The sequence below is a fragment of the Terrapene carolina genome, unplaced genomic scaffold, assembly GCF_002925995.2.
Source record: "Terrapene carolina triunguis isolate 2854851 unplaced genomic scaffold, T_m_triunguis-2.0 Scaffold423, whole genome shotgun sequence".
NCBI classification, from domain to species: domain Eukaryota; kingdom Metazoa; phylum Chordata; order Testudines; family Emydidae; genus Terrapene; species Terrapene triunguis.
The window spans coordinates 508,042-521,705 of record NW_020664774.1 but is presented as its reverse complement, the minus strand read 5'-3'; the positions used below and the strand labels follow the sequence as shown (position 1 = coordinate 521,705).

Below are 13,664 nucleotides of genomic sequence, written 5' to 3'. Positions count from 1 at the left end.
GTCAGGGCTGGCCCCAATGCCCCAGGGTGGCACTAGGGGGCGCTGTGCTGCCGGGAGTTGAGCTCAGGTGCCATTTACCTGTGATTTTTGCCAAGAACAGAGGGCTCACAAGACCGGCTCCGTCTGGTCGTCGTGTGCCCACGTCCGGCTGCCCCGCCCTGGGTAATGAGTCAAGGTTTCCGAAGCAGGGCTGCGAAGTGTCTCGCTCCCTGCCGGAAGGCGGCCGGAGAACCGCCAACACCTGGCCACCTAGTCTCGGGGGCATCAGCGCGACCTGGCGCGGTGCAGCCCCGGCTTTCGGCGGGCGTGCTGTGGGGACGTCCGGCCGGACTGGGCCCATGGAACGAGATGGATCTAACCTCTTCTGTCTCCAGAAGACGGGACACCGGGCTGGGCCCATGGGCCGATCTGGGCCAGAATCCACCCCGTCCGCTCTCAGCTCTGCCAGTGCCCCTCCCTCCCGACCTGTGTGGCCCCCCCAGCTGTGCCGGTGCCCCCCCCCCATAACCCCGGGGCTTGCAATGAGTTTTGAAGTGCCAGAGGGGGTGGATCCCTCCCTGTCAACCGCCTGAAGTCTGAGTTAGTGTGCGGTGATCCGTGGACACCCCCAGCAATGATTTCCAGCCATTAAATCCAAACAACTCAGCTGGCTGGGTGCCCTGCTGCCAACCGTCAGAGCAGGTGTGCACTCCCCTCCCACCATGTGAGGTTAGTGGGTTAGAGCAGCGGGAGCCAGGACTCCTGGGTTCTATCCCCAGCTCGGGCAGGGCAGGGGAGGGGGGTCTAGTGGGTTAGAACAGGTGAGCGGGGAGCCAGGACTCCTGGGTTCTAGTCTTTGTTCTGGGAGGTGAGGTGGAATACAGGTGGGGCTGGGAGCCAGGACTCCTGGGTTCTGTCCTCAAAGGGGGAATGGCTGGCATGCAGCATCCAGTCACTTCCCGAGCGCAGACCCTGGCTGGCTGGGCTCCTTGGGGGGTGGACAATTTCTCCTGCGTCAGGGAAGCACGAAACAATCCCTGTCATTTCCCTCTCCTAAGCAGGTTTCCCTCATTTACTGGCCTTCCTGTTGCTGGGAAATCGAGACCGTAACTGAGCTGTGCTTAGGGTGCTGGGCTGGGTGATCCGGACTCCTGGGTTCTCTCCCTGGCTCTGGGAGGGGAGTGGGGTCTAGTGGTTAGAGGAGGGGCTGGGAGTAAGGACTCCTGGGTTCTATCTCTGGCTCTGCCATAGACTCCCTGTGGCCCCTGGCGCAAGTCCTGGGTCTCTCTGAGCCTCAGTTTCCCCAGCTGTGAAAGGGGGAGAATGTTCCTGCCTTTGTCCGGTTAGACTGTGAGCCCTTCGGGGCAGGGACCGGCTCCTGCTGTGGGTCTGGGCAGCGCCCGGCACCACGGGGCCCCGCCGTGTTGTAGCTTTAAGGCGCTAATGCAATATAAAAACTCAACAATAACACATGCGGCTGAGAGACACCACAGCGCGGCCAGCCCTGGCTGCCAGGGGAGAGCGCCCCCTACTGATCCCTGCTCCCTGCAGCACAGCGCCGCACTGGGGCCAGCCCTGGCTGCCAGGGGAGAGAGCCCCCTGCTGATCCCATCCCGCTCCCTGCAGCACAGCGCCCCCTAGTGATGCCCTGGGCACTAGGATCAGCCCTGATTGCCAGGGGAGAGTGCCCCCTACCGAGCCCCCCAGTCCTTACAGCTGCCCCCCGCCCCAAGGTGGCTGCATCTCTGTGCCAGGTGAACCGTCCCTGTTTGGCGTTGTGCGGCTGTTCCCCAGCTGCCCCGCCCCAGAAGTGGCTGCATCTCAGCGTCCCTGTACAGCCAGCATTGCTGTGCAGCTGTTCGCTAGGTGCCCTGCCCCGCAGCCGCTTGTCCTCGCCTGTTGTTCATTGTGATGCGGAGAGTGGTTTGGCCAGTTGTAAATTCAAGGGCGGCTTTGCTTCCTGGCGACTGACAAAGGCTCATGAACACACAGGCTTCCTTTGTCTTTCCTTTTGTCAGAGAGGAAATTGCTCTCCAGTCTGCTCACAGTTCCCACAAGCCACAACCCTGAGGGAGGAACCCAGGCATCCGGGGTAGCAAAGCCGTAAATTGTAGCCCTGGGAGTCGGCACCTGCCACAGAGGGGTCATTCAGTCTGGGCCTGGGTGGGGACATCTGGCCCAGGCCTTTCGGGGGCGGGAGGGCTCGGGATGTGGCAGGGCTGGGACCCAGGAGTCCGGGACCACAGTGCTGGGGGTTCATCTCGAGAGGGCCTCGCATCTCCCAGGGAGCGAGGGGGACGGGAAGCAGGCGTCCAGGGCAGAGAGAAAGGATTGGTATGCAAACCCCCTCTTCACCCCCCCCCCGCACACACATGCGCGGCCTGAGCTCCTCCCCGGCGCCCACACCCCTGGCCTAACCCCCAGCCTGTCTCCCTTCTCCCTGTAGGGCCTGATGGAGTGGGGCCGGGCCCGGCAGGTCTATCTGGTGACGGGCGGCTGCGGGTTCCTGGGCTCCCATCTGGTGCGGATGCTGGTGGAGCGGTCGCCCAACGTGGCCGAGGTGCGCGTCTTCGATCTGCAGCTGGATCCGGCCCTGCGGCAGCTGGGGACAGGTGAGGCGTGCCCTCCTTTCCCCCCCCCCCCCCGATTCCCTCCAGTAGGGGGCAGGGCGGCACGCCCCCAGACAGTCACGAGGCCGTACCCTAGTCCCTTGGAGGAACCCCGCCAGTAGGCCAGACCCCCAAGGGACCCCCCTTCTGCCTTCAGGGTCGGCCCCGTGGGCTCCCCACCTCCTAGACTGAGCTGTGGGGCTCCAATCCCCCCACCCCGCTTCGCCCCTTGAGCTCTGCCCGGCGAGTCCAACCAGGCTTGGAGCTGGCGTTGTCTCTCTAGATCTACGTCAATCTCCACCAGTCCCTTAACGGCTCTCACTGCTCCAGCAGCAGCGTTAACCCTTCTCCTCCCCTCCAGGGCAGCCGTGAAAAGTACAGAGGGAAACTGAGGCAGGCGTGGGCTTCTGGAAAAAATTACAAGAAATCCCCCCTTCCTCCTTCCTCTACCCCTCAGAGGCCGAGCCAAGCAGGGGCGTGTTAGCCCGTATTCTGGGGGAGTTCAGACTCGCCCGCGTTATCTGCTAGCCACCTTCAGATCCTCCCAGCTCCGTTTCTTATCCATCGAGCTCAGGGGCCGACACGCGGCGCAGGTTCCCATCCCCCCCGTAGGGCTGCTCCGTTAGATGACGCAGACCGGGTGTCTGGGGGGGGGGGGGGAGTTTTTAAGGCCTCCCCTCCCCCAGCACCCATCTGCCACCCTGAAACCTTTGGGTGTGAAAGTGGGCTGGGTCCTGCCATGACCCCTTCCCCTCATTGGCGAGGGGGGCAGGGGACCCTCCTTCCCCCCATGGCTCGGCTGCCGTGGGGTGCCCGTCCCCCTAAGCTGTGGGCAAGGGAGGGAGGGACCCCTTGAGCAGCGTAGGTCTGTCCCTGGGGCTTTGCTGGCCAGGGGCGCAGGGCGCTCCCCGACATTGGCAGGTCCCCTCGGGGGCTGTGTGCATGCAAGGACCCCATTGCCCTCACCCCCAGGGCAGAGTCCTCTCCACCCTCCCACGCCGGGGGGCTGTGATTGGTTAAGGGAACCCACCGGGGGCCGTGTCGCGCTCTGAGCAGGTGTCTCTGTGACCAGCCACCGCCTCTCGGCTGCTTTCCCCTTCCTTGGGGCTTCTCCCTGCCCGCGTCTCCCCCCACGCCCCGCCGGGGGCTCAGACCCCACTGGGCTCGGCCGTCCCGCCGGGAGCTGGCTCCCCGCGTCACAGCCGTGAGCTGCAGGCACGCCCGCATGACTCACGTCTCCCGTGCGGAGCTGGCTGGGGCTCGGTCCAGCTCACGTGCCGGCCTCGCTGACGGCGTCCTGAGGCTCCTCTGAGCTAGAGGCGAAGCCGCGGGAGGAACCGTCCGTTCCCTGCTAGTTCAGCTGTTTCCACTTTCAGTGACGCCTCCGCTCGGAGCCGTGGTTTGAGCTCGCGGCCGTGGGGCCTGACTTGTGCCTCGAAGTGCCGCTGTCCTTCCCGAGGAGGGCGTCCAAGCTGGGGAATACCCCCCCCCCCGTCCCGAGCCGGCCCGTGTCTGCCCAGGGATCTGAGCCATCAGTGGGGCAAATAACTCTGTACCTGGGCCCTTATCCCGGGTCCCACGGCCCTGCAGTGTTTGCGGGGGTTGGAACATAGAATCACAGGACTGGAAGGGACCTCGAGAGGTCGTCTAGTCCCATCCCCTGCCCTCATGGGACTAAGTATTATCTAGACCAGCCCTGACAGGTGTTTGTCCAACCTGCTCTTAAAAATCTCCAATGATGGAGATTCCACCACCTCCCTGGGCAATTTATTCCAGTGCCTACCCTCCCTGACAGTTAGGAGTTTTTCCTAATGTCCAACCTAAACCTCCCTTGCTGCAGTTTAAGCCCATTGCTTCTTGTTCTATCCTTAGAGGTTAACGAGAACAATTCTTCTCCTTCCTCCTTGTAACAACCTTTTACATACTTGAAACCGGTTCTCATGTCCCCTCTCAGTCTTCTCTTCTCCAGACTAAACAAACCCAGTTTTTTCGATCTTCTCTCACAGCTCATGTTTTCTAGACCTTGAATAATTTTTGTTGCTCTTCTCTGGACTTTCTTCAATTTGTCCACATCCTTCCTGAAATGTGGCGCCCAGAACTGGACACAATACTCCAGTTGAGGCCTAATCAGCGCGGAGTAGAGCAGAAGAATGACTTCTCCTGTCTTGCTCACAACACTCCTGTTAATACATCCCAGAACGATGTTTGCTTTTTTTGCAACAGCGTTACACTGTTGACTCATATTTAACTTGTGATCCACTATGACCCCTAGATCCTTTCTGCAGTTCTCCTTCCTAGGCAGTCATTTCCTATTTTGCACGTGTGCAACTGATTGTTCCTTCCTAAGTGGAGTACTTTGCATTTGTCCTGATTGAATTTCATCCCATTGACTTCAGACCATTTCTCCAGTTTGTCCAGAGCATTTTGAATTTTAATCCTATCCTCCAAAGCACTTGCAACCCCTCCCAGCTTGGTATCGTCCGCAAACTTTATAAGTGTTCTCTCTATGCCATTATCAAGCCAGGTTTCCCTCCATCCCAGAATCTCTCCACCCCATGGAGGTCTCCCCATTGACCATTGATCCTACTGGGGACCACAGGAGTCTGAGTCCAGGGGAGTCCAACAGGAGATGGTGCCTGCGGTGGGATCGTGTCTGTCACCACCTCCCTGCCCCCAAGGGGTCTGGCTGGGCGATAGCTTTCCCCCCAGAGTTTGCTCTCTGGGCCCTCCCCGGCTGGGCGGTGGATGAGAGATCGCCTCCGTCCCAGGGAAACCTGATTTCATTGGGCACCTGTGCCTTGTTTTCCTAGAAATGTTGCACCTCCCCACGAGATGCGTTGCAGGAGGTCTGCCCGGGTGGGCTGTCACCCCTGGTTTGGATTGACTCAAAGCCCGCTTGTGGGGTGCCCACGTGTGACCCCCGACCTGGCCCTCTCCCCTTCAGCTTACTCTCTGCAAACTCGTCTGCCAACCGGCCCGTGCTAGGCGGCTCCCCCGGCTTCCTGTCCAGCCACGTTTTACGCTCGTGGGGATGGCTCTCCGAGAGTCGCTCCAACCCGGCCGGATTAAACGAAGCCTCCAGTGGCGTGAGCTTGTGGAGATATTCTCCTGCCAGGGCGGGGTGTGTGCGTCACACCCTGAGTCCTCTGAACACCCCGAGGCCTTTTCCTATAAGGGGTGAATTCAGACAGCAGCAGTGGGGCCATTGGGATCTTCCCCGGCTGGCTGCTGTTCTCGCTCTGGGACCGAGGAGGGGGCGCGAGGGAGGGGCCGGGCCGCAAGGCCGACCGGGTTCAAGGGGCAGGACTTCTCACCGGCCGTGAGGTTGGCATCTCTGCCCCCCCGACCCCCGTAAACTGGGGCAATGATTTGGTATCTTGGCTTCCTGCGGAATGGGCATCCCAGGGCCTTTCCCCAGTTACCCCTCTTTGGGACCTCTTGCACCTTCCCTTCTCCAGATCCTGGAGCTCCCAGCACTCACCCCTTGCTCCCTGTCCGGGCGAGAGCGGGGCTTAGGCACCATTCTCCTGTCGTTTCCTTTGACTTTGTTTTAACCGCCCGCAATTCACTTCTTGCCAAATGCTCCTGGTGCATTGTGGATCCCACCACTGCCACCACCTGTCCCGGAGACACAGGACAGGTGTTACGCCCTGTAAGTGGGCCGGACCCCCGAGGGGTCCCACTCTTCCTTCAGGGGCAGCCCTGCAGCCTCCCCGCCTTTGAGACTGAGTGTCTGGGCTCCAGCCCCCCTGCTTCGCCCCTCGAGCCCTGCCCGGCGAGTCCAACTTTATCCTCTGCCGGTCCCAGCTCAGGCCTCATTCTCCAGGCAGGGCCAGGCTGAGTTCACCCCCCCGCCCCAATCCGCCTGAGCTTCCCGCTGTTGAGAATCCTTGGAGCTGAGGTTGTCTCTCCGGACCCTTGTTGATCTGGGTCCGTTTCAATCCGTCCCGTAGTGCCTCCGAGACAGCCAGGCGTCCTCCCCCTCCCCACCCCGTCTCCTGTGCTGTTCCACCAGCAGCGTTAACCCTTTTGTCCCCCCCGCCCTGGGCAGCCATGCAAAGTACAGAGGAAAACTGAGGCACGCATGGGGGGGGGGGGGTTGTCATACAAATATTATAGACCATTCCCCCTTTGTCTCCCACCCACGTGGCCCCGATTCCCTCCAGCAGGGGGAAGTGCGTGTGGACACAGACACACTCACGCTGAAGGAAGTAACGTTTTGTCATCCCAGCCCCAGCTCCTATCTGAGGGCTCGGCATGCAGACGTGATCTCAGAGTGTGTGTGTGTGTGGGGGCGGGGGCACAGCCCCGGCGGGAGGGATCAGAGGGGCCGTATCTCTAGCTGCTGCCTCTGTGGTTCAACCCAGGACAATGGGTGTGTGTGTCTGTGTTTTGTGTGCGCGAAGTCACGTACTGTGTATGTGTGCGCGTCAGTTACTCATCAGTGCCGGTATGAACCCAGGAGTCCTGACTCCCAGCCCCAGAGTGCTCATCACTAGTCCCCAGGACTCCTGGGTTCTCTCCCAGCTCTGGGAGGGGAGCGAGGTCTAGTGGTTAGAGCAGGAGGGGCTGGGAGCCAGGACTCCTGGGTTCTCTCCCAGCTCTGGGAGAGGAGTGGGGTCTAGTGGTCAGAGCAGGAGGGGCTGGGAGCCAGGACTCCTGGGTTCTCTCACAGCTCTGGGAGGGGAGTGGGCGCTAGTGGTTAGAGCAGGAGGGGCTGGGACCCAAGACTCCTGGGTTCTCTCCCAGCTCCAGGAAGGGAGTGGGGGCTAGTGGTTAGAGCAGGAGGGGCTGGGAGTCAGGACTCCTGGGTTCTCTCCCAGCTCTGGGAGAGGAGTGGGGTCTAGTGGGTTAGAGCAGGGCGGGCTGGGAGCCAGGTCTCCTGGGTTCTCTCCCAGCTCCGGGAGAGGAGTGGGGGCTAGTGGTTAGAGCAGGAGGGGCTGGGAGCCAGGACTCCTGGGTTCTCTCCCAGCTCTGGGAGCGGAGTGGGGGCTGGTGGCTAGCGCACATGGAATGAGAGTCTATTTGGTTTCCAGCAGCACCCACGCTGTGTGGTCGGCTCTTGCCTGGTGCCTGACCCATCTGAGAGCTGCTCCCGCACGGGAACGGCCCCCAGACGCTGTTAGGGAGCTGGAGGCAGGAGCAGAATTGAAGAGATCCTGAGCTGGCTGGGCCCCGACATTTATGTCTTTGGCCAGGCCCTGGATTTGTTCATCTTGGCAACAGCCCAGCATAACCCAGCCGTGACCTTTAACTGGAATTCTGTGCCCGCCATTCCCTGTCCAAAGAGATAGAGCTGGTAGGGGAGCACCAGCAGAAATAGGGGTGCAGACCAGGGCTGGGCTGGCAGGGGCTGCGGGTCGGGAGTGGGGGGCACTGGCAGAGCTGGGGGGGCAGGGCTGGGCTGGCAGGGGGCTGCGGGTCGGGAGTGAGGGGCACCGGCAGAGCTGGGGGGGCAGGGCTGGGCTGGCAGGGGGCTGCGAGTCGGGAGTGAGGGGCACCGGCAGGGCTATTTATTAGGCAACTTTCATTGGAAGAAACTGGCTTTCAAAGCTGCTTTGCTCCATGGGATAAATTAATCACTGCTCCGGTTCTAGATGCCTGGAGAGTTTCCACTGCATTCCTGACTGGAGCCAATTAAACAGGGAATCCGAGTTTTTCTGCGAAAAGATAGTTGAGAAATCACCTTTCATCTGGGCCTCGGATCCACCCCCCAAGCCTCCTGAGCCAGCCAGTCCCCACCCTGGGGCCAGATCGGAGCCAGCGCCCCCTAGAGGGGAAAGGCCCTGTGCCCCATTCCCTGCCCCCCTGAGCCAGCCAGTCCCCACCCTGGGGCGGGATGGGAGCTGGCGCCCCCTAGCGGGGAAAGGGCCCGTGTCCCATTTCCCAAAACTCCCGTGTTTGCGTGATATCCTCTCTGCTGGAGGATGTGCCACTGTCTGTTTCCATCTGTTGGTTTCTATCAGACAATGTGGTGTGGTCCGGAGGAACAGCTCCTTCCCGTGAAGGCCGAGGAAGCAGCTGGAAGGCCGGGAGGGAGAGATACGCACGGGTTAGGAGGGGCCAGACAGGAATGTGGGGCGGGGCTGGCACTGGAAGGGAGCCAGGTGACACCCCGCCCAGCTGGCAGGAAAGAGGATCGGTGACAGTCAAGATACCAGTAAAAGAAGTGACCCCACTCTGCTCCCAGAGCCGAGAGAGAACCCAGGCGTCCTGGCTCCCAGCCCCCCCGCTCTAACCACTAGACCCCACTCCGCTCCCAGAGCCGGGAGAGAACCCAGGCGTCCTGGCTCCCAGCCCCCCTGCTCTAACCACTAGACCCCACTCCCCTCCCAGAGCCGGGGATAGAACCCAGGAGTCCTGGCTCCAAGCCCCCGCTCCACTTCAAGCCCTCTCACCGGGGCTCTGTATCTCTGTTTCAGACAAGGTGAAGGTGACCCTGATCTTGGGGGACATCAGTAGCCCCACTGACGTTGGGGCTGCCGTGAAGGGGGCGGACGTGGTGATCCACGCAGCCAGCTTGGTGGACGTGTGGGGCAGGGTCCCGCCCGAGAAGATCACGGAGGTGAACGTTCACGGTACGGGAAGTGGCTGGGGCAGCGCACGTCGCTAGGGGGCGCTTTGCTGCAGGGAGCTCGGCCGGGGGCGCTCTCCCCGGGCAGCCAGCGTTCCTGCCTCGCTCCCGATAGCGCCCCCTGCTGGCTGTGGAGTAGCCGGGAACACCCTCCCCCCAACAGCCAACACTCCCTTCAGGCTGAGCCTGGGACTGCAACCCTGAATGTCTCCTCTCCGTTCCCGCTCCTCCGAGCGATCTCTGCTGCTCTTGGCTCGGGCCGTCTGTCCCGCTTCCAGGTTTCCGCTGGAAAAGCCCTGAGCTTCGGAAAATCCCTCCCACGCGGCCAAGGGACTGAAGAGGGAAGCGGCTGCAGGTGATGCCTCTGCCAGCTGTTTACCAAACACAAGTCACGCTACCGGGTGGGTGAGTGAATCCGGAGGGACCCACTAGGCATGTCCTGGCTCCCACATGAGCCTGATCCACCTCTTCTGAGTAACAGCCAATGATTCCAGAGCTGGAGAATTTAGGTGCAGAAGGGAAACTGTGGTACAGAGCTAGGGTAGAGTCCTGGCTCCCAGCCCCCACTCCCCGGCTGCTCCGGCACCTGGGGCAGGGGTTGGGTTGCAGAGGAGAAGGCTCTCCCGCCAGGCAGAGTTGGGAGTGCTCAGATACCTGATTAACCCCTTGTTTTCCTCTCCCCCCACCTCCAGGGACCAAAAACGTGATTGACGCCTGCATCGAGCATGGGACCCAGTATCTGATCTACACCAGCAGCATGGAGGTTGTGGGCCCCAACACCAAGGGGGATCCCTTCTACAGGTACCCAGGCGCCTGGCTTCCCCTGCTCTAACCACTGGACCCTGCTCCCCTCCCACAGCCAGGGAGAGAACCCAGGAGTCCTGGCTCCCAGCCCCCCTGCTCTAACCACTGGACCCCGCTCCCCTCCCACAGCCAGGGAGAGAACCCAGGAGTCCTGACTCCCAGCCCCCTTGCTCTAACCCACTAGACTCCACTCCCCTCTCAGAGCCGGGGAGAGAACCCAGGCGTCCTAGGAGTTAAAGGCCCTCATCCTTGGGAAGGAACAATCAGTTGCACACGTGCAAAACAGGAAATGACTGCCTAGGAAGGAGAACTGCAGAAAGGGATCTGGGGGTCAGAGTGGATCACAAGTTAAATATGAGTCAACAGTGTAACGCTGTTGCAAAAAAGCGAACATCCTTCTGGGCTGTATTAGTAGGAGTGTTGTAAGCAAGACACGAGAAGTAATTCTTCTGCTGTACTCCGCGCTGATTAGACCTCAACTGGAGTATTGTGTCCAGTTCTGGGCGCCACATTTCAGGAAAGATGTGGACAAATTGGAGAAAGTCCAGAGAAGATGAAGAAAAATGATTCAAGGTCTAGAAACCATGAGCTGTAAGGGAAGATTGAAAGAATTGGGTTTGTTTAGTTTAGAGAAGAGAAGACTGAGAGGGGACATGAGAACAGTTTTCAAGTACATAAAAGGTTGTTACAAGGAGGAGGGAAAAGAATTGTTCTTCTTAACCTCTGAGGATAGGACAAGAAGCAATGGGCTTAAATTGCAGCAAGGGAGGTTTAGGTTGGACATTAGGAAAAACTTCCTAACTGTCAGGGTGGTTAAACACTGGAATAAATTGCCCAGGGAGGTTGTGGAATCTCCATCATCAGAGATTTTTAAGAGCAGGTTGGACAAACCCCTGTCAGGGATGGTCTAGATCAGCGGTTCTCAAACCTTAACAACCCGCAAACCCCCTTTCACGAAAATATCAACTCTTGCGAACCCCCTCCTAAAAATGAATCTTTCCAGGGATTTTCTCCCTTACCTGAGCATAAATGATAGAAGCAGCGAGCTTGGAAATAATGTGGTATGCGGATTACACACTATTTGTGATTACAGTATTATTGATCATTCCATTATTAATGTTCTCACATTATGAAAACGGCAACACTCTTCCCAGATTTCACTTCGGTAGCTCCTATCACTTCCATTAAGCCGCCTCCGTGTTTTATCAGGGAGTATCAGATGCAAAACAGCAGGAAGGTATTTAAGAAGCCAGCTCAATGAAAGGGTTCCTCCCACAAGCATTCGGGTCCTGAGCAGTCTAAGAAAACGTCACCCGACTATAATGAAGCTTAAACTTGTTCTGCCAGGAAGTCGTGGTCACGGGGCTCGGGCTGCCACCTCCCGCGCCCGCCGTTACCGAATTGTTTCTCAGAACCTCCTGATACATTTCGAGAACCCCGAAGGGTTCCTGAACCCCGATTTGGGAACCACTGGTCTAGCTAATCCTTAATCCTGGCATGAGGGCGGGGCCCTGGACTAGACGACCTTTCGAGGTCCCTTCCAGTTCTGTGACTCTAGGATTCCACAACTCCCCACCCCTCCCTGCCTGCGGTCTCTGGCTCCCACCCAGCCTCAGTTGTTTCCAGCCCCACCCAGGGCTTCCCTCAGGGTTCCCACCCCAGCCCCATGGCAACCACCACATGAAACAAACACACTGCAGGCAGCGGGCACGTTGAGCTGTGACGCCCTTCACTGCTGTCCCAGACGCCTGGGTCCCATTCCCCATCTTTGTCTCCCCGCCCCCCCCCCCCCCCCCCGCTGCCCGGGCTACGGTCTCTGCCAGCCCGGATGCCTGGGTCCTGTTTCCATATCCTGAAGCTTTTCAGGCGGCAAGCAGCTGTGGTTTTGTTTTTGTTGCTTGCACACACCTCCAGCGTGGCCCCTCCAGATGTGGGTGGCTGGGGACAGCAGGTTCCATCCAGCGCTGGCTGGGGGTTGTTCCAATATCCCTCCATTGCTTGGAGCCGGCTGGGGGGTTCCGGGGGGGGGGGGGGTACCGGGGGGGGGGGGGGGGGGGGGGGGGGCGGAGCCCAGGGGAGGGGGGGGGGGGGGATCGCAGAATGGCTTAAGGGGAGGGGGGCGGGGACTGCCAGAGCTCAGAGCAGAGGGATGGTGGGGGCGGTGGGATCCTGGAAAGGGGAAAGGCAGGAAGGAAGTGGCACTGCCCCTGAGCCCCTGTGTCTCGCCCATTGCAGGGGGAATGAGGACTCGGCCTACGATGCCCAGCACGAGCAGCCATACCCCCTGAGCAAGGCGCAGGCCGAGCGCATGGTCATCGAGGCCAATGGGACGCCTGTAAGTAGCCCCCTGGCACCGCCCCTGGGATGAGGGAGAGCACCCCAGTGGAGCTCTGCATTCCCTGCCCCACAACCCCACGGGAGGGAGGAAATGGGACCCAGGCATCCGGGACAAGCCCACTAAGGACTCTGCAGCCATTGGGGCGGGGGAGGGGAAGAGAGATTGTGATCAGGAATGGGACCCAGGCGTCTGGGACGGCATCACACAGAGCACCCAGCCTCCGGGGAGTGAGGGGATGGGATCCGGGCACTCACCCCCCCTGTCTGCCCACAGCTGGGGGGTGGCCGGTGGCTGGTGACCTGCGCCCTGCGCCCCACAGGGATCTATGGGGAGAAACACCCGCTAATGAAGGAATTCTACGAGAAGGGGCTGCAGACGGGACGGAGGCTGCTCCGGGCCATTCCCGTCAGCACCGAGCACGGCCGGGTCTACGTGGGTGAGTGACAGCCCGGTGCCCCTCACTCCCGACCCGCAGCCCCCTACTAGCCTAGCCCCGCCCCCCCCCCCTGCTCTGCTAATACTCCTTGGTGGGGGGCGAGGGGTGTGTGGTTTGTGCATGTGGACGCAGGGAGACTGTGAAAATGGGGCTTGGTCTGGAGGTGGGATTGTGTGTGTGTGTAACACTGCCCCCTGCTGGAGAGGATTGGGGTGGTGTGTGTGTGTCTGAGCGATGTCGCCATCTAGTGGCTGCAGCTCACACGCGGGATTGAATTCCTGGACAAACGAGGGGAGATTGATCTTTGGGGGGGCGGAGGGCGGAGGTGAGCTCAGCACTGCCCCCTCCTAGGGCGGATCAGGGCTGGGTGTTTGACACCCCCCCCCCTTTGTCTTCCCTGCAGGCAACGTGGCCTGGATGCACGTGCTGGTGGCGCGGCAGATGCAGGATGCCCCGGCGGCCATCGGGGGCCAGGTCTACTTCTGCTACGACGCCTCCCCCTACAAGAGCTACGAGGACTTTAACATGGAGATCCTGGCCTCCTGCGGCTTCCGCCTCCTGGGCTCCCAGCCCGTCGTGCCCCATTGGCTCCTGCGCTGCCTGGCCCTGGCCAACAACCTCCTCCGGCGGCTTCTCCGGCCTTTCTTCTCCTACGCCCCCCTGCTCAACCCCTACACCCTGGCCGTGGCCAGCACCACCTTCACGGTGCAGACGGACAAGGCCCAGCGCCACTTCGGCTACCAGCCCCTCTACACCTGGGAGGAGAGCCGAGCCCGCACTGTGGCCTGGATCCAGGAGGTCGACGCCCAGAGAGAGGCGGGGAAGTAGAGCCGGTGGAGCCAGATAGTAGTGGGGGACTGAGCAGCTGGGCCTTGGTTCCAGCCTGCATGTTTCTTTGCAATGAATCCAGCTCCAGAGAGCGGG

General features: G+C 60.6%; 1 protein-coding gene across 1 annotated transcript in view; it reads left to right on the top strand.

Moving 5' to 3' along the window:
• The window catches only part of HSD3B7 (hydroxy-delta-5-steroid dehydrogenase, 3 beta- and steroid delta-isomerase 7), a 15,355-nt gene extending 1,697 nt beyond the window's left edge, over positions 1-13,658 (top strand). The window contains exons 2-7 of the mRNA XM_029913031.1: positions 2,426-2,591; positions 9,011-9,166; positions 9,855-9,963; positions 12,202-12,301; positions 12,578-12,740; positions 13,144-13,658. Coding sequence (XP_029768891.1) covers positions 2,432-2,591; positions 9,011-9,166; positions 9,855-9,963; positions 12,202-12,301; positions 12,578-12,740; positions 13,144-13,568 — 1,113 coding nt within the window. The 5' untranslated portion in view covers positions 2,426-2,431 and the 3' untranslated portion in view covers positions 13,569-13,658. The remainder of the gene's footprint in view (positions 1-2,425; positions 2,592-9,010; positions 9,167-9,854; positions 9,964-12,201; positions 12,302-12,577; positions 12,741-13,143) is intronic.
• Positions 13,659-13,664: the final 6 nt, after the last annotated feature.